The sequence below is a fragment of the Dryas octopetala genome, chromosome 6 (assembly GCF_963921425.1).
Source record: "Dryas octopetala chromosome 6, drDryOcto1.1, whole genome shotgun sequence".
Lineage (NCBI taxonomy): Eukaryota > Viridiplantae > Streptophyta > Magnoliopsida > Rosales > Rosaceae > Dryas > Dryas octopetala.
In genome coordinates this window covers 692,574-718,699 of record NC_141371.1, presented here as the reverse complement: position 1 = coordinate 718,699, position 26,126 = coordinate 692,574, and the positions used below count along the sequence as shown (strand labels likewise).

Below are 26,126 nucleotides of genomic sequence, written 5' to 3'. Positions count from 1 at the left end.
AAAAAATTGAATGCTTTAATATTATAGGTTATGGATAATTTGTTAGTTTGATGTATATTATTAACTTACTAGTCTCTTCCGCGAGTGTGAAGCGGCTCTTTCTATTGCGCAAACACCGATATTTTGGCAAACGTAATTTGTTTCATAGGTTTTTCCTATTTCTATTATCAAATTACAAATACAAACAAACCTAGTTCAACCCAAATGAAAGATCCAAAAAAAAATTGAATATGTAAAATTAAGGATAAATTAATTAAGGATAAAAAATTAATGAAAAATTAATTAAGGAGAGAGAGGTGGTAAACCAATTCTCATAGGCGGGAAAGTGAATTTGAGAAATAAATAACTGACCATTGGATTTAAGTTAAAAAGATTTCAGTCATTCGGACCCGGAGATAAATTTTAGGATTTAAAAACTGTTCTGTTTTATTATATAGACTAGTCTCTCCCGCGAGTGTGAAATAGCTCTTTCTATTGCGTAAAAACTGATATTTTAGCAAGCATAATCCGTTTAAGAGGCTTCTTCTATTTCTATTTTCAAATCACAAATACAAACAAATATAATTGTTCAACCCAAATGAAAGACTAAAAAAAAATTGAATATGTGAAATTAAGGGGAAATTAATTAAGAAGAGAAATTAACGAAAAATTAATTAAGGAGAAAAACAGCAAACTAATTCTCATGGAGGGAAAGTAAATTTTGGAAATAGATAAATGACCATTAAATTTAAGTTGAAACGATCTCAGTCATTCGAACCCATAAATAAATTTTAGAATTCAAAAACCGTTCTGTTTTATTATATAGATTTTTAATTAATTACAACTCATTTGTCTGCAAGAGCATAAAGCATAAGGGGGCTATTCAAACCACCCAAAACTACTAAGTTGACCACCCCCACAATTTTTTGCCCATTTTGCCCCTGCATTAAAAAAAACTCATTTCTCCAATTTTGGCTGGCACCCCTCCCCGCCACCGGCACAACCCCACCCCTCCCCTTCGCCAGCGCGACCCACCCACCACGATCTCCCTTCTCTCTCTCTCTGCCTTCTTCCCTCTCTCTGCCTCCTTCCCTCACCGGACCACCATGGGTGGCCGGCGCGACCCCCGATCTGGAGGTCTATGGGGTCGCGCTGGCCACCCATGGTGGTCCGGTGAGGGAGGCAGAGAGAGGGGAGAGAGAAGGAAGAAGGCAGAGAGAGGGAAGAGAGAGAGAGAAGGGAGATCGGGGGTGGGTGGGTCGCGCTGGCGATGGAGAGGGGTAGGGTCGACCGGCAATGGGAGGGGGTGGGGTTGCGCCGGCCACCCTGGTGGTCTGGTGAGGGAGAGAGGCAGAGAGAGGGGGGAGAGAGGAGAGATCGGGGTGGGTGGGTCGCACCGGCGATGGGAAAGGGTGGGGTTGACCATAAAGCATAAAACAACTTAGGCAAGGTTGGTGAGTTTGAGTTTGTGGTTTTGGGTGGTCTGAATACACCCCCCCCCCCCCCCCCCCCCCCAAAAAAAAAAGGCATAAAACAACTTAGGCAAGGTTGGTGAGTTTGAGTTTCTAAGACGAAACTTAGGCAACGCGTGCGTGAGCATAAAGCATATAAAGGGTTGACTATGAAGACTTGAGTTTTGGGCTTGGGTTGCCCCTTGTTCATCATCATCTTATGTATATTTACTTGATGGCAGGCAGCAAATACAATAGCATAGTCGCGGGTAAAAGGCCGAAAGCAATCAATCAAAACAGGATTATGGGGTTTACTCCACGGTCTATCTCATGTTTCTTCTTATCTCCAAGGAAGAAAAAACATCATCAAAATTGGTCCTTTCTAGAACAACTATGCCGTCGCTTTTCACTGGATGAGATGAGAGCAGCAACTCAATGTTTCAATGATAACTTACGTATTGGTGCCAGTGACTTTGGCGCAGTGTATAAAGGGTATATCGATGAAGGGGCCACAGTGGTTGCAGTCAAGCGTTTTTTGGGAGATTCAAAAGAGGGAATGCGTGCATTCAAGGCGGAGGTACCGGTGCTGCTACTCTGTCAGCTGCGCCACCCCAACCTTGTTTCTCTCATCGGCTTCTGTGAAGAAAAAGAAGAGTATTTAGTTGTTTGCAACTACACGCCCAATGGCAGCCTCTCTGCTAGCCTCTTCGAGGCTGGAAAGCATCCGTTGTCATGGAAGCAGAGACTGAATATCTGTATAGGGGTGGCGCGTGCAATACACTACCTCCACGCAGGGGTTAAGCATGCTATCATCCATCGAGACGTGATATGCTCCACCATTCTATTGAACGAAAGCTTCGATGCTAAGCTTACAGAGTTGGGGTTGTGCAAGATGGGTCCCCCTGCTTTGTCAAACGCAGTAATCAGAGTGGAATCGAGGTTAACGGGTACATATGGGTATCTTGATCCAGAGTATATACTTTATGAAAAACTTACGGACAAATCTGATGTGTTTTCATTTGGAATGGTGTTACTGGAAGTTTTGTGTGCCAGATCTTGTTCAAGAGACATAAGAACAGGCATCAATGAAGGCGAGACTTTTGGGCCTGATATGATAGATCCATTTGTAATTGGCAAAATAGCTCCAGATTGTTTGACAAAATATATGGAGATCATCCAGAGATGTCTTCACCTTACAGCAGCCCAAAGGCCCACAATGGGTGAAGTGCAGCTGGAACTTGAGTCTGCACTGGAGCTGCAGGAGAGTGCAGACACCACCAACCTTAATCCTCCCGATCACGATCACTATACCTTCCAAGGAATATCATTTTCTGGAATCAATCACATTCTCTTACAAGTGTTTGGGCTAGATTCAAATGGGTCTGTTGGTCTTCATCCAAATGGGTACATGTAGATTCTCTTATATGTATTTGGGCCTCCGTTTTTCTTGCCTTTGGTCTCATACTGGTTTCTGGCCTATTTGACCTGTCATTGTACGTTTCTTTTGTTAGTTTCATTATTAACTTATTTTTGAACATCTTAAATACTTTTTACGAATTTGTTGTCTAACATGGTATCAAAATAAATGTATTGTTGATGGAGATGAAGGAGGAGTACCACTGAGTGACTCCAACCCTAGCATTGACACTTGAGAGAAAGTACTAGCTATCATAGTCCCACATAATTTCGTACCTTTGAAATATATATATGTAGTATATAAATTATACATGAACATTAAAGATTCACATATTTGTCTCTTCTGAGACCATGATGTAATATTGAATCACATGCACTAATAAGTAATGTGGTCAACTGATCAAGAACAATTATATCGAATGATATATATATATATAAATTACGTACGACTAGAAACGACTTTTCCATAAAACGTTTTAATCAATCTTATGCAAGTTATCTAAAAAAATTAAATTAATGTACGTAAGAACCATACCAAAAAAAAAAAAAAAAAACCTCAGTTACGTACAGCTATATATGCTCCGTAACTTGGCATGACGATTGCACTTGGTAGGCTCAAAACTAGTAGTGCTGACAGTACTGGCAGATTGTCCGTCATTAATATCAGTAGTCATGATCAAAGGAACCTTCAAGTTACACACGATCTTGAGCTGCACTCGCCATCTGGTAGAAGACTGATCACGTTGCGACGTGAAGTACTTATTTCGAAGATGGAGTTTGACAACGATATCGTGAACTGTAGCACCACTCTCAAACTTATAAAGCTCATCAACCCTAAGAAACACCAACTGCTGCCCTATGAACGAGGGTGTTAAAACAATAACTGTATTATTATTTTGGTAAAAGGGGTTCAAATTCACTCTATCAAGCATATGGTTGTGGTAATAAGCCATGACTTCAATATTATCGTAATAGTTCTCATAATATTTGTTGGGGTTTCGAACTTTGATGTTGAGGGCAAGATTGTAGCGAAGAGTAGTGTTGGTGGTGGTGTAGTTGAAGTCACTGAGCGTGGCTTGAGTTACCTCAAAGTTTACAATACTAGGGCGCTCGCCCAAAAAACAAAAGAAATTGACAAGGAAGGCCAAGATGCTCAATGAGAGTAATGTACAGGAAATAACCAAAATATTGCTACAAGTAGTTGTCGCCATGGTTGAGAAATTAATAGAGGGTTTAAGGGTTTGGCCACAAGATATCAATGATTAATTCTCATATATTTATAGGTTACGTATGCTTTGGCCCAGTACCCAACCAGAGGTCATTTTTAATTTTTAACATTTTAATTAGTGCATCAATTCATACAATTGTTTTTGATTAAAAAAAATATAATAATACATTTGTTTATTATATATCAAATGAATTTGCTGCATGTCCTTATTTTCTTTTTGCAAGAATGAGATCAATCGCTGTACGAATTTTTATTTCTCGATCTCCCCAAAATTTTTTTCATTAATTGTCAAGAGATCGAGAGTGCAAGAGATCACACACAGCCAATTTCACCCAATTGTAGAGATTAGAGAATAGTAGTAGTATTGTCTCATATGAGTCTTCTACTCTTCTTTGCCAGCAAGCAATTGGATTTGATTTGATTTCTTGAAAATTACCTCCAGATATCAGTATATCACTACAAAAAATATGAGCAAAACCCACTAATGATTGACGACTACAAAAGGGGTGGCAATTTGGTACTTTAGTGCATATTGCCCCATTGTCATCCATTTTTGTTAAAATAGAGGCACTTTAGTCCTATTGCTAATTGCCACCCCTTTTATAGCCACCAATCATTAGTGGGCTTTGCTCATATTTTTTGTAGTGTATTTAGGAAATAATCATGAGATACAAGTATACAACCACATGATCTTCGAGATATTCCATATTAAATATTCCTGATTATATAATATTTAATTGAAAAATGTATGAAAATATTATGAATGGGCCACAAGGCCCACAAGATGACAACATAGGGTCAGTAATATTTAAGATTTAATGTCTCTTTGGCTAATTCAGTTCTAAGATTCCTTGTTTTTTTGGTCTAGCTAAGAGATATGCGATCAGTAATATTTATTATTTAATGTCTCTTTTGGTCAATGCAGTTCTAAGATTATTTTTTGGTCAAAGTTTTAAGAATTCATACAGAGCAAGCTCTTGAACTTTGATATTGCCACGTTGTAAGCCAATTTGACCGGGAACTACACCACTTACCAGTCAAAATCATGAGGTAAAGTTGTGCAAGGCTCTAGCTAGTATTGGCTTTTATGGAATGGTAGTTAGCTGAAGATATAATCTGATTTGAAATGAGACAGACACGTACCATCCCAAGAAAGAGACGTAACAATTCACTTCAAGCTAACTGACAATTCTGATTCATTTCTTATCTTATCTTCCTCATGAATCATGATATAAGTGTCAAATCTAATGTTTTGGGTAATTCTGAGTTGTTTATATATTCTTCTCCCAGTGGGAGGTTTATTTAGGAAATACAAGGGAACATAAGGCAGACACAACATGCCTTAACCCATGCTGATACACACATGCTGTAACCCCTACAATATTTTAATATATTCCAACAATAAGTTCGGAAACAACCAGGAAATTCATGCCAAACCATTCTTTTCTATATTAATTATATCTGACCTGATCTATAAGAAAAAGCCAAACTCATATCTGGTTTGGTATCAAAGTGATCCAAGCCATGGAACCATTTTCATTCTACTTCCTCTATTATGCATACTCGTTCCTGCCCTTATTTTATCAACCAGCACAAGCTCAGCAGGCATACCTCAATAGCACACAGTTTAACTGCTCTAGCAACCCTGCTATATCAAAAGGGTACCTCTGTGATGGCAGTGCCAAGTCATGCCAGACCTATGTCACCTTCAGATCCCAAACACCTTATGACACCGCCATCAGCATCGCCTATCTGCTTGGCACTGAAGCCTCTGCGATTGCCTCAATCAACAAAATTTCACCAGGTGACACAATTCCAACAAATAAGTTGATTATAGTTCCAGTTTCTTGTTCATGTTCAGGCAATATATTCCAGCACTCCTCTCCTTACACAGTTACAAAAGGCGATACATATTTTCACACAGCCAATGACACATACCAAGGCCTCACTACATGCCAGGCTATGATAGGCCAGAACTACTATGACCCTGAGAATATTCCAGTGGGAGCAGTGTTAGTGGTTCCTGTGAGATGTGCTTGTCCTAGTGAAAATCAAACTGTAGATGGGATTACCTCCCTGCTCACATATATAGTAGCCAAGAATGACACAATTGCATCAATTGGAAACATGTTTGGGGTCAGCGCACAAAGTGTAATGGGGGCAAATATGTTGTCTCAGGACAGCACTATCGACCCTACTACGACTCTTCTTGTTCCACTCAAAGGTAAAAAATGCCTCAGCTCTGATGCTTATGTTGCAGATGGGAGCCTTGAATATCTCAATTGCATTCATGATGGTAAAAGGTTTCCTGTGAAATTGGTTACACTATTAGGTACGTGTATCTCTCCTTAATTTTCTTTTCTGTCTACTTAAGTACTTTTATCAACCACCGATGACAAAATCTGCAAATATTGTTGTTGAAATTAAACACAGCACTCAGATATACAATTACTATCTGGTATTTCAACTTCAGATATAATCTGATTGGTTTTCTTTCTTTACTCATTTTCGTAACAGGTATTGGCATTGGCATTGCATTCATATGTCTGTTCCTTTCAGGGTACAAGTTATACCATTGCCTAAAGAGAAGGAAAATCAAAATCCATAAGGAGAAACTTTTCAAGCAAAATGGAGGCTTTTTGTTGCAAGAAAAATACTCATCCTATGGAAGTACTAGTAATAAAGCGAAACTATTTACTGCAGAGGAGCTGGAAAAAGCAACAGATAACTACAACCAGAGTCGGTTTCTTGGGCAGGGAGGCTATGGCACAGTTTATAAAGGGATGTTACCTGATGGTACCATAGTGGCTGTTAAAAGGTCAAGAGCAATAGATGCAAATCAGATTGACCAATTCATTAATGAAGTTGTCATTTTGTCTCAAATTAATCATCGAAACATCGTGAAATTACTTGGTTGTTGCTTGGAGACTGAGGTTCCAGTACTAGTATATGAATTCATTCCTAATGGAACACTCTCCCATCATATCAAGCAGAAAGACATTGAATCATCACTTTCTTGGGAAATTCGCTTCAGAATTGCTTGTGAAGTTGCCGGAGCAGTAGCATATATGCACTCTGCAGCTTCAATCCCCATCTTTCATAGAGACATCAAATCCTCTAACATACTTCTAGACCATAAGTTTAGTGCAAAAGTGTCTGACTTTGGGACTTCAAAATCAGTCCCACTTGACAAAACTCACTTAACCACACAAGTACAAGGGACTTTTGGGTACATGGATCCAGAGTACTTCCAGTCTAGTATATTCACAGATAAAAGTGACACCTATAGCTTTGGAGTTACACTTGTAGAGATACTCACTGGGAAAAGCCCATTTTCTTTTGCTAAAGATGAAGGGGAAAATCTGGTTGCATCTTTCATTTCATTGACAAGGGAAAATCAACTTGTTCAGATTTTGGATCCTCAAGTGGCTAGAGAAGCAGAGAAGGAGCATATTCAAACAATTGCTGAGCTTGCAACAAGATGTTTGAGGTTGAATGGGAAAAAGAGGCCTACTATGAAAGAGGTATCAACAGAGTTGGAAGGATTGAGGAACACTCAAAGATGCTTGGAAATGTTCCAAGAGCCTCAGACATTGAAAGATGAAATGGCATTCATGCACTCTACCAGTGTAGTCATGCAAGCACCTATAGAGCAAAGCATTGATTTCTCTTTGGAAATGGAATCTGCATCAGTGTAAATATCAGTTTTTTTCGATCCCCAGTTTTCTTTCAGGTTCATTATGAATGATTATAGAGTTATGGCATCTTTGATTTTCATGTATTCGAAAAACTCCAACCATACATAAGATCAGTTTCTATTTCATGTTTATGGTTTTCTAGACACGCTAACTAACTAAGAAAAAAAGATCTCTATCATCTATTATTTGTTATGACTAGAATAGAAGCATGAAATCGATACAAATGGAGATGAGAATCACAGTCCTAGGATAAATTCCAAAAGCTAGAACCAATAACATGTAGGAAAGGAAACAGATGGACAGAAAAAAAGGAACACGAAGAGAAGTATATATCTCCTTGCACTCGGCAGTCTCAAAAGTGGTAGTGGCTGCAGATTGTTGATCTTCAGTATTATTGTAAGTAGTGGTGATCAAAGGAACGTTCAATTCACATGTGATTTCAGACTTGGCTAGCTTCTTCCCAACTGGTGATCAACTTAGTACGCGGCGAGATGAAGTAGTTGTTTCGAACAGAGAGCTTGACAACAATATCATAATTACTAGCAGCCTTAAACTGGGAAAGATCCTCATCACCAAGAATGACCAACTGTTGGCCTTTGAATGTGGGTGTGAGAAGTAGAGTTGTGTTCTGATGGTCTTGGTAAAAGGAGTTCATCAAATTCGCCATAGGATTAGGACCCATATCAAACCCAAACCTCTGGTTCTTGTAATAAGCCAGGAGTTCAATGCTATCGTAATGGACGCGATGATATGTGTTGGGGTTTTGGAGGGTGATGTTGAGGACAAGATTGTAGTGGAGGGTGTGGTTGGGGTTGAAGTTGAAGTGAGTGAGCAAGGCATGGGTTACGCGAGAGTTAATGGTATAGGGGTGGCGGTTGATGACCATCAAGATCATGAGAACAATGCCAAGGATCAAGATGATACCTTGGAGAGTGCGGACAAAGTAACTGCAATGATTAGAAGCCGCCATGGTTGGAGGTTTGCTTTGATTTTCTTTGGGGCTGGAGGTCTGTTTTTCTCTTAGGAGTGTAGGACTAACCCCAAAGAGAGAGTCACGTCTATACAGCAACCTTCAGTTGCGGGATCCCGCAAATAGGCTGGATGCGGGAGAAGAATGCTGGCCGTTGGATCTCATTAAAAGAGATCCAACAGTGGAGGCTTTAACTCATCTCTAACCCACTTGAACCAACTTAACCCATCCCCCAACAGAGAAAACCCACACCTGAAGAAGAAAACCCACCCTTGCGCCCACGACCCAGCAACCGACCACCACCATCACCCAGCTCGCCGTCGACCCCCCCCTTCCCACCTAAGCTTACCGGCGAACACACCAGGCGCCGGCCACCCTCCCGAGCTCACACTCTCCCCTCATTCTCTCTCTCGCCCCGTGTCTCTCTCTCTGCTCTCCCCCTCTGTGCGCAGCACCGGCCATCAACGTCGGCCTCCCCTCGCAGTCGCCACTCTCCGGTGACCTTCCCTCAGGCCGGCGACCTCGCCCAGCACTCCTCCAGCCAGCCCAGCCGCGCGCACAGAAAACCCAGAAAACCCACTGTTTGGCTCGCCTTTGTCTCGTCGGATTCTGACCAATTTCCAGCGCCAATCACCTCCATTTTTGGTGAGATTTCTTCCTCTTCCTATGGGCTTTTATTTTCCTAACTGATATTGATTAGATTCGAGTATATAGGAATTTGAAAATTTTGGGTTTTGAAGCCATTCGGGTTGTTCTTAAATTTTCGGACTAGAGGGCTATTTTGTTGATTTGAATAATAAATTCTATTCCTAGGAACCCCAATTGTGGTTTAAGATTGAAGGATTTGAGTGGGTTTCTGGTTTTCTGGGTTTTCTTGGTTTTCTGGGTTTTCTTCTGCATATAACCTTGGATATACTCTGTTGGCTTCTCCCTGTTATGTTATCATTAGATTCTCTGTTGCTGGTTAGAATTGAATGCTGGGGGGTTGCAGAATACTTGTAATCTTAAAAAGAAGAGTGAGGTTCAGCCCACAACCATTTATAATTTTAAGTGACACCATCAGTTTAGATAATGTTCAGCTTCTGTTCTTGCTTACCATTTTTTTTTTTTTTTGAATTTGTAACCTTATTTTGAAATATTTGTGGTAGCACTATTCATATTTCTCTGTACATGTATGTTCCTCTTTGTGGTTCTCTGACCTGTGCTTTTTTGTATCTCATGTTTTTCCTTTCAGCAGACCATTGCATTGGTTTAATACTGTGGTCTATCCTGTGTAGAATGGTGAGTTGAAGGAAATGCTTAAGGATATTGCAGATAGAGAAGAGAAGTCTGCATAAGTTTTAGAATTTGAAGAGTGTAGGTTAAATTTCATCCATGTAAGCTTTTGTTGCTAAAAGATGACTAGATATGTGGTTTTGTTTAAATTCTTCAGATTTAATAAACCCAATTCGATATTTATCAAGCAATAAATGTCGCTTATTATTCTCCTTTCATCTGTCATCTCTATGCAATATGTCTTGTGTCCACGTGAGCTTCAATTTAACACCTCCACTTAACACAGTAAGGCCCAAGAGGGAACTCTGAGGAAACGAGTTTGGGTGCCAATGGAATAACATTTTTAAAAGATCATTGCACCTTATTGTTTGTTTTTTGGTCATAGTTGCAGCTTATTGTTAAATGACTCAAAAACTCTCAACCTTGAATAATAAAATATTTCTAAAAAGATTTCAGGAAATAAAAGTTAAAACAAAAAGGAAGAGGTGGTGGTTATGGGCTCCTGTTAGTGGCAGCAATGGAAGCTTAAGTAAGAGGTGGTGGTTATGGGCTCCTGTTAGTGGCAGTAATTTCCAATTGGCATTTGATTTCCAATTGACATTCGAGTGCTTAAGTAATTGCCATATGAGATGTCGTAATTGTCATATGATATGTCAACTGTGTCATTACTGAATGTAAATTACTGCATTGATATAAAATTCTAACAGATTCCACAGAGGTTTCCAATTGGCATTTGATTTCCAATTGACATTCGAGTGCTTAAGTAATTGCCATATGAGATGTCGTAATTGCCATATGATATGTCAACTGTTTCATTACTGAATGTAAATTACTGCATTGATATAAAATTCTAACAGATTCCACAGAGGTTTCCAATTGGCATTTGATTTCCAATTGACATTCGAGTGCTTAAGTAATTGCCATATGAGATGTCGTAATTGCCATATGATATGTCAACTGTTTCATTACTGAATGTAAATTACTGCATTGATATAAAATTCTAACAGATTCCACAGAGGTTTTTTTTTGGTCTTTGCGGTTTTTCAACTTCATCCTAGTAAGTTAAAAATCAAAATCATATATTCAAAGACAAAGAAAGCAGAGAAAATAGCTAAAAGGGGGATCGATGGGCATATGCTTGAGAGAGAATACAAAGACTCTTTTAATTAAAGATCTACAATTATGTTGACGAAATCTCAAGAATTCAAGGTCTCTCTCTGCATCTACATCAAATTTAATTACTCGGGTTTCTTGAGTTTCTTATGATATCCAACCGTGGTAAAATAGCAGATGGTATAATTGTAGCATATGCCAACCATTTTGTATGTAAGGCCGATCCCATCAACTACTAAATATGACTTTCCAGATTACGGTATACAGTAAACGCAAATATAGCTGCAACCTCAATAGCTCAAAATTTCAAATACATGAGTGGTGCAAATGTAAAATGGTTAAACTAAAAAGATGAATAGCACAAAATCAAATGACCAAACTCCTAGGTTTCTCTGTTGTTCTTCCATCTTCCATACAATCTTCCATCTTGCTCTTCCAGGGTATCCATATAATTACCCAAGTTATCACAGAACTGTGCAAGTTACAAACCCAACCTAAGCAACAAGAGTGCTGGCAGTGGTTGACTCACTGTAAAACAAAACACAGTACTCACATTATTATACAGTAACAATAGAACAAATCTGCAAAGAATAAGCCTAAAACATATACAAACTAAGAATACTCAAATGATTAAGCTATTGTGTTAAATAGGTACAGATTTCAGTTCCAAAAAGAAGTTAGAATATTGCATTGCCCATCAAACGAAGATATGATTTGATTCATTTGAAACCCTATTTGTTCAACGCTATATGCCCTCCATATGAGGACAGTTGTCACATAAAAAATCCACTGAATTTTAAGTAGAATTGAACAGCTACACCTATGTGTCACTTCTAAACCTTGTGAGCCTATCCGAACTACATTACTGGCTGGGAGGTAAATTGGTCACATAAACAAAGCAACAAGTCATAAACATGCCTAAGAGTCGTGCTCAAAACCATAAAAATGTAGAAGTTGGAAAGGAAGTGAGAATGCTTACTATTTCCAGACAGGAGGAAGCTTTTTTGTTTGCTTGTAGTAACGAGAAAGTCTGTGTATCCTGCTCTCCACCAGAATCAGCCGAAACTTTGAATCCTTGTCCTTCCTGTTCCTCTCCAAATGCTTCCTAATTGACACTGCCTTCTTGATAAGATGGTACAGGTCCTCAGGAATTTCAGGAGCAAGACCTAACCAACCAAAGGAAATTATAATAAAATAACAAAATAATAAAAACTAGGCAGCAATTTAGTTAGTAGAAGGAAACTAAACCAGACAATATCAAATACTTCAATGAGAACAAAAACAAACTCTGAATCTTCTTAACAATTTCATTACAGAAGACGAAATATATAAAACGAAAACAGAAAGCTCATCTTATCGAGCTAGCTTAATCATACAACCACAATTGGGTTTCAATCACATAATCCCAATCAAACAAATAGTGTAAGCACTAAGCAGTCAATCAGTGCTTATTCTCCCATCCTCTCTTATTTCACCTATGTAATTGAGCTCATTGGAGTAATGGGTTTTCAATCCCACAAGTCCCACTACACACCCAAACCTTCTAATACAATTTCCCGAATGGCTTCAAAACCCAAAATTTTCAAATTCCTATATACTCGAATCTAATCAATATCAGTTAGGAAAATAAAAGCCCAAAGGAAGAGGAAGAAATCTCACCAAAAATGGAGGTGATTGGCGCTGGAAATTGGTCAGAATCCGACGAGACAAAGGCGAGCCAAACAGTGGGTTTTCTGGGTTTTCTGTGCGCGCGGCTGGGCTGGCTGGAGGAGTGCTGGGCGAGGTCGCCGGCCTGAGGGAAGGTCACCGGAGAGTGGCGACTGCGAGGGGAGGCCGACGTTGATGGCCGGTGCTGCGCACAGAGGGGGAGAGCAGAGAGAGAGACACGGGGCGAGAGAGAGAATGAGGGGAGAGTGTGAGCTCGGGAGGGTGGCCGGCGCCTGGTGTGTTCGCCGGTAAGCTTAGGTCGGAAGGGGGGGTCGACGGCGAGCTGGGTGATGGTGGTGGTCGGTTGCTGGGTCGTGGGCGCAAGGGTGGGTTTTCTCTGTTGGGGGATGGGTTAAGTTGGTTCAAGTGGGTTAGAGATATGTTGGTTCAAGTTGGTTCAAGTGGTTAAAGCCTCCACTGTTGGATCTCTTTTAATGAGATCCAACGGCCAGCAATGTTCTCCCGCATCCAGCCTATTTGCGGGATCCCGCAACTGAAGGCTGCTGCACGTCTATATATGTATAAGTAAATTCTCACAAAGAAGCACAACTGTGCCTAAATAACTTGATTCTTTCGTGTATAAAGAAAAAATAAAAAACAAAAAAACTGAATGCTCCAGCCAAAATAACTTGATTCTTTCCATAGGTTACGTATATTAGCTTTTGATTTATATAGATTCTAACTCATTTCCTCATGGCCACTTGAGCTAATTAATCTTGAGGATTTGGCTCATCACTACAAAATCAAAATTTTATGAATCACTCGATCACTAACAAATACTAGTTCCTACCAATTGTACGTACCACTAAGATAGGATTCAAGATCCCTAATATTGCATCGTATGAGTTTCTGATTAACAAGTAATTTGATTTGATTGATTTCTCTAAATTTATGGCTTGATACTTAAGAGATACACATTAATTAAAGATACTCTAGAGATTCTATATTAATTGTTCTTGATTATATGATTGAAAATAATAAAGATATTATGAGTGAGCTCTACAAGATAGGAGAAAAACTTTCATGCATCTATACATTCAATATATCTATCTCTTTCATCACGCAATAAGGAAAAATTATAGGGTATAACCGATATACCGCCACGTGGTATAACCAATCCAACGTGTAAGGGTATTACTGGACGATGTGTTTATATTAGTAGGGTATAGTATTAATAACATCCACTCATATTATAACAAATAGACTGGTTATACCACGTGTCAATATAGCGGTTATATAGAATAATTTCTCCGCAATAAGTCATTGATGAAAGACAATAGACAAAAAACATATATGACTATCTGATATATGCTATCAATAATATTTATTTATTATTCCCTAAAAAAAGACTTTTTTCTTATAGTATTTGAACCTTGTTCTTTTGATATTTTTATATGTTCAATGTAATTTATTACTTAATTCAACAGTTCCTCCAAATTACTTTGAGTAATCGAATTAGACAAAACTTATAATCCAGCTAAAATAGTCACAAAGTGTATATAGAAAAAACTGCACAATTTGGTGGATCAATCAGTTAATTCTTTTATTTGTTTTGTGAAAGAGAAACAAATATTAATTGAAATAAAAAAGTTATCCAGGATTAAGGTTAATACGAAGGCCGAGGCCATATTTAGGCTAGCCCAATCTGTAAACTCCAACATGTGAATTGCGCGCCTAGATTTGTCATGAATATAGGAAAACGATTTAAAAGGATTAAGAATTACACCAATCAAACCCAATATATATAATCCAAATTAAATCGATAAACTCATATATAATTGAGCATCAAATTAATCGGCGCGGACATGCAAACAATAAATCGATAAACTCATATTATTATCTCCTAGGCTCGCAAACAATATATATATAAGGGCTAGAATATTTGTATTACAGGACTCCAATGATGAAAAGCTTAAAATAAATGACAATGGCGGCGATCGAGAGAAGGAAATTAAACCAACCTCCAAAACATAGAAGCAATATAAAGTAGATAAAGAAGCAGATGGACAGAAAATGAGGAACAGGAAGAGAAGTATATGTCTTGATGCAGTCGGTAGTTTGAAAACTGGTCTTGGCTGCAGATTGTTGATCATTATGATCAATAGTATTGTACGTAGTTGTATTACTGGTGATCAAAGGAACGTTCAAGTGACATGTCATCTCGGACTTTGCTCCTTTCCAGCTGAACAACTTAGTATGCCGTGAGTGCAATCGTGAGGTGTAGTAGTCGTTTCCAACAGAGAGCTTGACAACAATGTCGAAATTACTTGCGGCTTTAAACTTGGAAAGCTCCTCATCCCCAAGAAGCACCGAGTGTTGGCCTTTGAATGAGGGCGTGACAAGACTTGTGCTCTTATGGCCTTGTTTAAAGGGTGTTGATGAGTTCACCAAATCATTCGCCATGCCAAACCCAAACCTCTGGTCCTTGTAATAAGCCAGGACTTCAATGTTGTCGTAACGGACGCCATAATGTTTGTTGGGGTTTCGGAGGGTGATGTTGAGTGCAAGATTGTAGTGGAGGGTGTGGTTGGGGGTGAAGTTGAACTCAGTGAGCGAGGCATGGGTTACGCGAGAGTTAATGGTATTGGGACGGTGGTAGATGGCCATGAAGACAATCAGACCACAGCCAAATATGAAGATAGGGATCTTGGGGAGAATGTCGACAAAACAACAGCAATCATCACATTCAGAAGCGGCCATATTTTTTTTTGGCCATATGAATTCAGAAGCGGCCATATTAATTCAGAACAAAGCTAGTGATGAACGATAAGCTATGGCTACGAGTTGATAGGTGATATACGGTTCTTTAGTATGTCTACATATAATGTTTTTAATCTTTACCAAACTCCTTGGGAAAGAAGGTCACTCTCAATTCTAATCCTAATCTATTTCTAACAGGACAAATCCCAAAAGCTTATTTAGAAAAAAAACCTTATGACTTTTTTTTTTAAAGAAAGCTCTTATTTTTTCTAAATAAAGTCATTTGATCATTGCCTTGTCAAAGAAATATGTTATTCTTTTTTTCTAAATAAAGTCATTTGCCAGAGTGAGCCTCATTTGATCATTGCCTTGTCAAAGAAATATGTTTTTATTTTTTTATTTTTTGAGGGTATAGGGTACGGGTTATTCTCATACCTTCCTAAGTATAGAATGAGGTTTGTGTTTTAAAATTCTAACTAAAGTCCAATAATATTGTAACAATTCTATATTACACAATATTGGTCTATTATTTTCTATTTTTTTCACACATACCAGGCGCCGAATGGTCAGCGGTAATTTTCAATTGTTCGGCAGTACATCTTTACTTCTTTGTCAAGCCATAATTTGTCGGCTTTATTTAGTATATTATAAAACTAAATGACCTAAATGAAAGTCTTCCTAAATTTAATTCCGGATTTGATGCAAGAATTGAGAATAGTTAATGTCTTTGGATCGTCTGAGTTTAATATAAATGTAATCCAATGACTATTAATTAAATACTTTCAGTTTGTTATTAACAAAGCAAATAATTAATTAACTATATATTGACGGTTGTGATATAGTTTCAGGACGTACTCACGCACAAAGCCAATGGCACCCAACAAGGAGTTGATTATGTTTCCAGTTTCTTGCATGTTAAGGCAAAACTCACTTAACCACACAACTACACAAGTACAAGGAACTTTTGGGTACATGGACCCAGAGTACTATCAGTCTAGTAAATTCACAGATAAAAGCGATACCTATAGGCTATAGCTTTGGAGTTACACTTGTAGAGATACTAACTGGAAAAACCCCATTTTCATTTGCTAAAGATGAAGGGAAAAATCTGGTTTCATCTTTCATTTCATTGTACAAAGGAAAATAAACTTGTTCAGATTTTGGATCCTAAAGTGGCTAGAGAAGCAGAGGAGGAGCATATTCGCACTATTGCAGAGCTTGCAACAAGATGTTTGAGGTTGAATGGGAAAAAGAGGCCCACTATGAAAGAAGTATCAACAGAGTTGGAATTAAGGATTGAGAAATACTCAAAGATGCTTGGAAATGTTCCAAGAGCCTCACTTATTGAAAGGTGATTTAACATTCATGCACTCTAGCAGTGAAAGTATGCAAGAAGCTATACTCCAAAGCATGGATTTCTCTATGGAAATGGAATATGAAACAGTTCAAAATTTTAAATATCAGTTTGATACTGGAGCTTTTGCTTCAACAGTTTCTCTCAGGTTCATTTGTATGATTATTGAGTTATGCCATGTTTTTCTTTCATATTCACAAAACTCCAACTATAAGATCAGGCAAAATGGTGGCTTGAGTGAGAAAGGTACGAATACTAATTGCAAAGGAGGAGCAAAGAGAAAAGACAACTTCCATTCATAAGGTTAGTCTATTTGACTTTTTGAATCGTTGATATAACAAACTGTCATTCCTTGCATTTACAAATTGTCTGAATAACAAACTGTGGACTGTGGACTGTGGACACCACCTTTCTACAACTTAATTCCCTTACAAACAAACAGAGTGCCATCTGTTCTTGTTTCAATAAATAGTCTTTGTTTTACTAATCTATGAGTTATAATTAAGTAGACGTATGTGAGCGAGAAGAAAGGACTATGAATCTTATTTTTCTTTTGTTCCCATATTTTTAGATTTTATAATCTGTACGTACACAATTACAATTAAAAGTTCAAGAAACAAACAAAATATCCAAATCGTTTTTGCCAACATATAAACAAATGAAATATGTAATCCAACACTCAAACCCAATATATAATCCAAAATCGGTAAACTCAGAGATAATATTCCAAAATATATCAGTAAACTCATATAAAATTCAACACCAAATCCGACATGCATATGTAATCAATTCCATGTTATCTCACCATTGAAATAAAAAAATTTCCGCATTATCTATCTCTTAGGCTCGCTAACTATGTGGGAAGGGTCCAATGTGGTGTGCGTGGAATTGGTGTGGATACGACCAGTGTGAAGGTGGAAAGGGTCCAATGTGGTGTGCGTGGAATTGGTGTGGATACGACCAGTGTGAAGGTGGAAAGGGTCCAATGTGGTGTGCGTGGAATTGGTGTGGATGAGGCCCTTCAATTATACGCGGTTTTCTCTTTTTTTTTTTTTGGGCAAGATGACTTGACTTGACTTTGGGCTGTGCCGATGCTCATAAGTCACAATTGATTGGATAATTGGAAGTTGGAAGGCAACAGCAACGATCACTAATTATGTCTGTCTCGCGTTTCTTCTCTCCAAGGAAGAAAAAACATACAAAACACCAAAATTGGGCCTTTCCAGAAGAAGTATGCCGTCGCTTTTCACTGGATGAGATGAGAGCAGCAACTCAATGTTTCAGTGATGAGATGAGAGCAGCAACTCAATGTTTCAGTGATACTGATAGCTCAGTTATTGGTCGCGGTGGCTTTTGCTCAGTGTATAAAGGGTATATCAACGATGGGGCCACACTCGTTGCAATCAAGCGTATTTTTGGAAATTCAAAAGACGGAATGCGTGAGTTCAGGGCGGAGGTGCAGCTACTCTGTCAGCTGCGCCACCCCAACCTAATCTCTCTCATCGGATTCTGCGAAGAAAAAGGAGAGTCTATCCTTGTTTACAACTACATGCCCAATGGTAACCTCTATGATAGCCTTTTCAGGAGGACTGAGGAACATGATCTGTTGTCGTGGAAGCAGAGACTGAATATCTGTATTGGGGTGGCGCGTGCAATACACTACCTCCACGCAGGGCTTAAGCATGCTGTCATCCATCGAGGCGTGAAATGCTCCAACATTCTATTGAACGAATGCTTCGAGGCTAAGCTTTCAGACTTGGGGTTGTGCAAGATGGGTCCTCCTACTCTGTCTAATGCATTAATCAGAGTGGACTCGATGGTGAAGGGTACAATCGGGTATATGGCTCCAGAGTATGCTCTCTTTGGCGAACTTACTGAAAAATCTGATGTGTACTCATTTGGAAGCGTGTTACTGGAAGTCTTGTGTGCCAAATCTTATTCAAGCATGTACAAGGATGGGGACGACATTATTTTACCTGATAGGATGGATCCATTCCTGATTGGAAAAATAGCTCCAGATTGTTTGACAAAATATATGGAGATCATCCAGAGATGCATTCGAATGAGCGGAGCTGAAAGGCCCACAATGGGTGAAGTGCAGGTGGAACTTGAGTCTGCACTGGACCTGCAGGAGACCGCAGACACCGCCAACCTTAATCCTGCCGATCACTATACCTTCCAAGGGATATCATTTTCTGAAATCAATCACACTTTCGGGCCGGTACATTCAAGTAGGTCTGTTGATCTTGATTCAAGTGGGTCTGTTGATCTTGATTCAAATAGCTAGCTACTGTTGAATTTTCATCATGAGGGTATGTAGTCCTCCTCTCTTTCTTTTTTTTTTGGCCATGCTCTTCTCTTTCAACTCAGAAAGCTCCTTAACCCCAAGAATCACCAACTGTTGCCCTTTGGTATGAGAAGAAGTGTATTTCGTTGACCATACCAAATAAACATCTAGCTGCTGTAATAAGCCAGGAGTTCAATTTTATCGTAATGGATGCGATAATCAGGGTTGGGGTTTTGGAGGGTGATGTTTAGGGCAAGTTTGTAGTGGAGGAGGGTGTGGTTGGAGTTGAAGTTGAACTCTGTGAGCAAGGCATCAGTTACCTTAGAGTCAAAGATATAGGGGGGGGCTTAGGATCAAAGGAAAGATGACGCAACTACAGAGACCAAGGATGAGGAAGATGATGCATGAGAGAAAAACGCAGCAACATTCATGTGCAGCCATGGTTGAGTTGATCGAGAGACCAAAGTAATTAATACAACAATAAGGGCTAGCCCTCTAGCAGCTATGAGATGATGATGATCGACGATCAGCTACAAACAATGTGGCATGTATATATAGTTAGAGAGCATGAGGTATTGGAGCTAAGGTCGATCTGCTTTCCTTTCCTTTTTTTTTTTGTTGCCCATAAGATATGTTTTTTTTTTTTTTTTTTTTTTTACGATCCTGCTTTCTTGTGTCTAAAGCTTTCCGATAAATTAAAGGGTAAACTTACAATTCTAAAATTTCATGAGTTAATTAAAAAAATCCCAGATTTTCAATTCGGGAAACCCATAATTTGACACAGTTAAGCCACTGACCTTAAAGCATTGAATTTGAAGCTCAGCTTTCACCTTGTTTCGTGAACAACAGGGTCAAGGAAAACAATAAAGAGGGAAAAAAAAAATACATGTGTAGGACCGCTAGACGATCTGTGTGATGCGTGTGTTCAATGTTGAGTTACATAAGTATACAGTAACAGGATATCAGAATGTGACATTTGTCTGATGAGTGCACCGGGCATGATATGAAGACAAAACATAAGAAACCTGAGGATTGAGAAGCCAAAACATCCCTGTATACAATCATGTGTAGGAGTAGCCAAAACATCTCCTAAAAGAAGATAACCCTCGTCTAGCTGGCAATGGTTCGGGTTGTTCATCTTCAGATTTATTTTGAGGAAAGTGCTTATGAAAGGCATTCACTGCTCCTGTAACCCCATCTTCATCCTCCATTGCCTTGGCGATTTCAATAGCACGCTCCTTAACCTGCATGAAGTTCAACAACAAAGTTACTTACAAAAAAGTTACTTGTTATTGAAAAGACAGAAAATAAGCTAAGGTATTTGAGCATAATATAGGGTATTTCTTTCTTTTGATAATATACAGAAACAAAAGATGGTTATTTAATGCTATGCAATCATTTCAATTCCCATTTGCTACATCGCAAATCCCAGACACATTTAAATGTTTTAAATGTTCTGTTGTGTTTCTTAAAGATGGCCACTTTGGGATCTTTTCCACCACAAATGTTAGTATTTGCTCGTTAAAACTGTATGCAACCAAACAATGCCAATTTCAGTTCAATGAAAATGGAAGTAGGGTGACAAAACCAAGTGTTTATGATGATGATGATGCATGAAATTCACCCTCTCTCTACGTGTATGCATACGCGAGAATTCTACAGTCATCAGAGATGACAAATTTATAGCACTGATGTATGTAAAAGCTACGAGTTTGAAAATAAAAAATGGTAAATACCTTTGGATCTAACATGAAGTGTATGGCGTCAACCAATTTTTCAAGCGAGAATTCATCCGCCGGGATGGGTGCAGGACCTACTCCTCTGGCATGAACCCTCTCACCCCAAAAAGGCTGGTCGCCAAAGAAAGGCACAATTGTTGTTGGACACTACAAATATCACAGAAGATGACCCACAATAAGCCACTAAATCATTCACAAATTACGATTCCCCAAGAATAGCATAATCAGTTACCGCAGCTTTCAGACCAGCAGCAGTGGTCCCAGCACCCCCATGATGTACCTAAAAGAATTTTCATATCCCGTGAGAAACCAGATATGCTCACAGAACGGTTGAAACATGAACTCGGGCTCCTCTTTCTTTTGATTTTGGCTTCTTTGTTATTCATAACACAAGTTCCAACATGGGTCATTTTTCAAACACCAGTGCAGTGAAATATCAACCAAATCAAATTGAATTATTAGCATACGATATTTACCACAGCAGAGCATCGTTGGAATAGCCAATCATGGGGGCAATTGTCCACTAAGTACACAACATCATTTGGTTTTGTCACTGAGAAGAGAAATATATTATATATATATATATAGGTTTTCACATGTAGAGAAGCATAAAAATACAATGTGCTTGAAAATAATCTTAAGAAAGAAGACTTACAATTACCAAGGCCGCCCCAGCCTCTGTTGATGATGCCTCTCTGTCCAGTTGTTTCCAGAGCTTGAAGAATAATATCAGTCATTTTCTCTGGTTCTTGAAGAGGCTAATACAAGGTCATAATAAAAGAAAACAACTTTAGCATGTAGCAAGACTATTTACCACTTAATTAATTGTTCAATCGAGTAACCTTACTATTCAATTCACAAGCATAATTTGCATGCATTAGATATGCCTCAGTGAAGTTAGAAATTGCACAAACAAAGGGGTGTGTATATGTCTGTTTCCACTCCACAACTTAATACTTCAGTTGTGACAAATAGACCCCCACAACCTGATGGTTGGGTGGCCAACAAGAAGGCGGTCACTTCTTGGCGGAAATGAAGCTACTCTGGGATAGAATTTACCTTTCTATTCTCTATGGGCATCTTTATTAATGCACTTTAAAGATAATACTTTTAGTATAAATCTTCTTAATTGGGGGAGATTTTTGAAGATAATATCTTGTCATTAACCATGGTGGATGTTATTTGTACACTTAAAAGAAATATTAAACATGAATAGAAAAAGCTGGGAAAATCTCACAAGGCTACCAAATCCAATATAGACAGGCTCTTCACCAGCTTCAAGCCACTTCACAAGTGAATTCGGGGGTTCATAATTTGAAGCAAGGTCAAGAAAACAAAACCCAACAACGTCAATCTTAGGTCCCCAATCTGCAGAACAAGCAAAAACTAGAGCATGTTAGAAATGCATCGGCAGGAATGCTGCACTCAAGATATCAGAAATAGTATGAAAGCAGGACAGTTAAAAGAATTATAAAAACTAGAGCATATTAGAAATGCATCAGCAGGAATGCTCTAATATGATAAAGCGTATCTAATCAGTTCCTACGTGCAAGGCAACCTGTAGATGCATTGACGTAGACAACCTGTAGAACTACAGGCAACCTCTGACACAATATGGATAGAAAACCTGAATTCAATCTCCCATTATGACATTCTAAATTATCAGTTCAACTTATTATAGCAGCAATCCGTGAATTTATATCATGTCAATTCATGCAAAGTTATAATCTAAAGGAAAAAGGATTTAAATATATGACCTTTAGGTTTGGGAACAAGATGAGGACTCCATATATACCCATAGGGCACGTCAGAAGGAGAACTATAGTATCCACTTAAATATGTGATAGGTCTCAGCTTCAGCATTTTCTTCCTAAACTCATTTATCATGTCTCGAATTCCTAGCCAAATTAATGCATCGACTATTTGATATGATAGCTGGAAAGAAAAGAAAAGGAAAATTTGTTTAATTACATAATATAGGACTGGGCAACAAAAGTATCAATATAAATCAAAATCAGTAAGATATAGAAGGAAGTATTATATGACACTCACTCTATATCCAATCTGTTGCTTGACGCGGGATAGAGGATGGGGGAATTCACTTGTAGGCCTAAGAAAAAGTAAATAGTAGTCAAGCAATTGATAAATATGCAAATCTAATATGGAAGACAGTAAGCTACATACAAACTTGAAAGAAAATTATCAGACAATACTTACGTCCATGGCATTGTGAAAAATATATGAATTGGGACTTTTAGTGCCTCAGCAACATGAGAGTGCCCTGGACAAGTGTTTGCAAAGATTAAAAGTCTATTAAATGACTTCAAACAACATTAAAAATCATTCAGCATTTGATATCAAGTAAAACAGTTCAGATATTCAATTTAAAAACAAATCTTCTTGTTATTGTTATTTCCAAACAAAAAAAAAAAAACTATTGATCCTTGAAAACCCAAAAGAACATAAAATGTGATGAAATCTAACCATATGCTGGTGGGTTGGCAATTATTGCTTCTGCTTTAAATGGAACTTTGGAATAAGGATCAGGTTCCTTGCATGCAGGAAGTAAAGAAAATATTATTTGCTTTAGTTGATTTCGCTGAATAGATATTTCTGAAGGTCCTGATGGCAAGAAACCTTTATTCTTGACCATATCTGTAAATAAACACTACGTCAATACAAAGGTAATAATAACCTTACATTTGGTTACAAACAGTGTATAGAACTCAATGAAAAATCTGTCAAATAATCAGCAGAATACCAAGCATCGAACCATATTCCTAGTAAAGTGCAAGAAACTTTAAACATCTAGAAAAGAATGACATATTCCTAGTAAAGTTTGAAAACAGGATCTGCACTTACATTCAGCAAGAACTTTTGGGTCTCCACCTAAAGGAAAGAACTCCAAGCCAGCAGTAAGGACAAAATCTTTGAAATTTGCATGAGTTGCTAGCCTAACCCTATGGCCATATTCCTGCAAGTAAAGTAACATGTCCATCAATGCAGATAGAATAAGGGATGAGTTTCTCATTTTACGCAACCAAAAAAAAAAAAATCACAATGTACATGACTAATATATATGTATATGACACAAACACGCATTAAAAAACTAATTTAATAAATCATGTAGTCAGTTTCCAATATCCAGCCTTTATTTGTAGTATCATATATGAACATCCAAGGTTCAGTAGTCCTTCAGAATACAACTTTACAACATCACATTCATAAAATATATATATATATATGAGTAATCAAAAGTGCATAATAGTAGTCACAAGGGAAATTGAAAATAAAAATTAACAGATTATGCAATTGAATGAGCCCAAATAAGAATATAACCTATCCCAGGAGCTAGATATCACAAACCAGTCTATGGTTTAAACTATCAGACAACGAAGCACATGTAAAGAAAAAACAAAGAGAAGGACAAAAGGTAGAGAAGCAAAGACAGGCAAATAGAGAGAGAGAGAGAGAGAGAGTACTCCAGTTGGAGTAAAATGGCGGATTAAGCACCAATGATTAAAACATATGTTGCCAATGTTCATATCCGCTGGACTGCCGCATCTGGCGTTCTTTAAAGATGCTCCTCCAGGATCTTAAAGTAAGAGTTTTCTTTCAGAATTGACATGTAAATTAAGCCTCAGTGATTAAGAAAAGGTATAATGGACAGAGCTACTTCAAAGAGTTTCATAGAATCCAGAAATCAATGTCATGCAACAGTCTCTACAATAACCAACAGGTACAAACCCGGCAATAAATCAACAAAGCAACTGAAATTTGAGAGCAGCAAGAGCTGGTATTTCAATTGAAACAACATCGGTTTTCATCATATTATTAATCAACCCTAATCACCAGTGGAGAACACTAAGAAAAGCGGGTGTGGGCATGTAGCCAGCAAAAGATCACGAACTGTATTACAACTTAAGTCAACATACCTAAAAAGGTACATACCAAATCATGCAACATTTCATTGATAAGCTCTTAAAAGCTAAAAGCGTAATAACCTGCAAGCGTTTTCCAATGGCAACAAATGGTTGCACATCTCCTCGCGTACCGACAATAAGCATTACAATTTGCAATGGAGGTATATCATGAGCATCTTTTTCTGATGCACCAGAAGTTTCATCACCAGCAGCTCCATTATAAACAACACCAGTTTCGAAATCCAGATGCTGTGGTGTAATATCTCCCGGAACGTCAAATTGTACAGTGCCGTCATCTTTAACTGTTGCCACTCGTTTTAAATATTTATTCTGCAGAAGTTTATAGCAGTGACACTTACAAATCTTCAAAATTTCAAGCACCAAAATCTACAAACACTAATCTTGCAAAGCGAAATTGTGTGAAAGAAAAAAAAATAATTTCAATTACAGCTTGATTTCAGTTTCCAAATATGTACATCTATCTACAATTCCTAGGGCAAAAAAAAAAAATACCATCTTTTTTAGAGGAGTTTTTCCGTTGAAGAGTTTGGTTAGTAATACAGATAATGCATTATTCTCTCTCCATTTCGTGCTTGTAGTGAGCTGACTCTGACCCGAACTCGAACTCGAACCAGATGATGTTCTGACCGTCGATGATTCTCCAGGTGATCTCTCTATTGGCACATCCCTCTCAGTCATTGCTACGCAATCCACAAATTTTTTCAAAAAATTATATAAATCAAGCAAATATTCCAAGAATAATAAAAATAATAATTAATAAAAAAGCGAAGAAACCTGAAGAAAAGCTGGCATTGCCGTCATTAGCATCCACTTCTGCTTCGTAATACACGGACACGTCGCTGGAGCTACGCGAATGGCTCCGGCCATTGTTGGCCGAAGAGTCCGCCATGGATTTGCAGTGAGAGATTCTCAACTTTCGAGGCCGAGGATGAAAATGCGAATGGGAAAGGTATCCAAATGTGTCTCGCTGGTTGGAGTGTTTGGTGGAACAAAGCGAAAATGAGAGAAATTAACGAAACCAAAAAGAGACACAGAGACGAAGAGAGAAAGAGGGGTCACGTGGAGCAAAAAGAGTTACAATTGCGAAGTTGTAAGGACACGTTTCACAGGGAGAGGGCGCCAAAAACAATGCGAACCGACCCACGTGGTGGTCCGGGTCGGGTTGGTTTAAACCCGATTGAATACGAATTCGAACCCTCGGAAGTGAGTGTGTGAGAGTGGCTTACAACACTCCACGTGTCCTCACTGTGCACTCAGCTCCCATA

General features: G+C 38.4%; 4 protein-coding genes, 1 long non-coding RNA gene and 1 pseudogene across 6 annotated transcripts; 4 read left to right on the top strand and 2 right to left on the bottom strand.

The window, feature by feature from the left end:
* Positions 1–1,636: 1,636 nt before the first annotated feature.
* LOC147280676 (receptor-like protein kinase ANXUR1) lies at positions 1,637–2,921 on the top strand. The gene has a single exon (XM_086249042.1). The coding sequence runs from the start codon at positions 1,651–1,653 to the stop codon at positions 2,842–2,844; it is 1,194 nt and encodes a 397-aa protein (XP_086105168.1). The 5' UTR covers positions 1,637–1,650; the 3' UTR covers positions 2,845–2,921.
* A 485-nt stretch (positions 2,922–3,406) lies between these two features.
* Positions 3,407–4,057, bottom strand: LOC147280675 (NDR1/HIN1-like protein 10). Its single transcript, XM_086246361.1, has one exon. The coding sequence runs from the start codon at positions 4,055–4,057 to the stop codon at positions 3,407–3,409; it is 651 nt and encodes a 216-aa protein (XP_086102487.1).
* Positions 4,058–5,488: 1,431 nt separating this feature from the next.
* LOC147280674 (putative wall-associated receptor kinase-like 16) lies at positions 5,489–7,901 on the top strand. Of its 2 annotated transcripts, none has more exons than XM_086247862.1 (2): positions 5,489–6,406; positions 6,634–7,901. In XM_086247862.1, exons 1-2 carry the CDS (start codon positions 5,599–5,601, stop codon positions 7,770–7,772), a joined length of 1,947 nt encoding a protein of 648 aa, XP_086103988.1. In that variant the 5' UTR covers positions 5,489–5,598; the 3' UTR covers positions 7,773–7,901. The 2 variants fall into 2 exon arrangements, with proteins under 2 accessions (XP_086103988.1, XP_086103987.1); XM_086247861.1 differs by having other exon boundaries at positions 6,592–7,901.
* Positions 7,902–8,887: 986 nt separating this feature from the next.
* On the top strand, positions 8,888–10,235 carry LOC147280673 (uncharacterized). The gene is made up of 2 exons (XR_015123087.1): positions 8,888–9,387; positions 9,977–10,235. It is a non-coding gene; the product is annotated as an uncharacterized LOC147280673 (long non-coding RNA).
* Positions 10,236–18,012: 7,777 nt separating this feature from the next.
* LOC147280672 (putative receptor-like protein kinase At5g39000 pseudogene) lies at positions 18,013–19,789 on the top strand (annotated as a pseudogene).
* An 85-nt stretch (positions 19,790–19,874) lies between these two features.
* LOC147280671 (sterol 3-beta-glucosyltransferase UGT80A2-like) lies at positions 19,875–25,899 on the bottom strand. The gene is made up of 14 exons (XM_086246785.1): positions 25,636–25,899; positions 25,354–25,541; positions 24,922–25,170; positions 23,780–23,891; positions 23,402–23,572; positions 23,135–23,198; positions 22,970–23,027; positions 22,675–22,852; positions 22,155–22,285; positions 21,573–21,675; positions 21,394–21,470; positions 21,150–21,197; positions 20,915–21,064; positions 19,875–20,422 (listed from the first exon to the last, which is right to left on the bottom strand). The coding sequence occupies exons 1-14, from the start codon at positions 25,748–25,750 to the stop codon at positions 20,240–20,242; spliced, it is 1,827 nt and encodes a 608-aa protein (XP_086102911.1). The 5' UTR covers positions 25,751–25,899; the 3' UTR covers positions 19,875–20,239.
* Between the last annotated feature and the right edge of the window lie 227 nt (positions 25,900–26,126).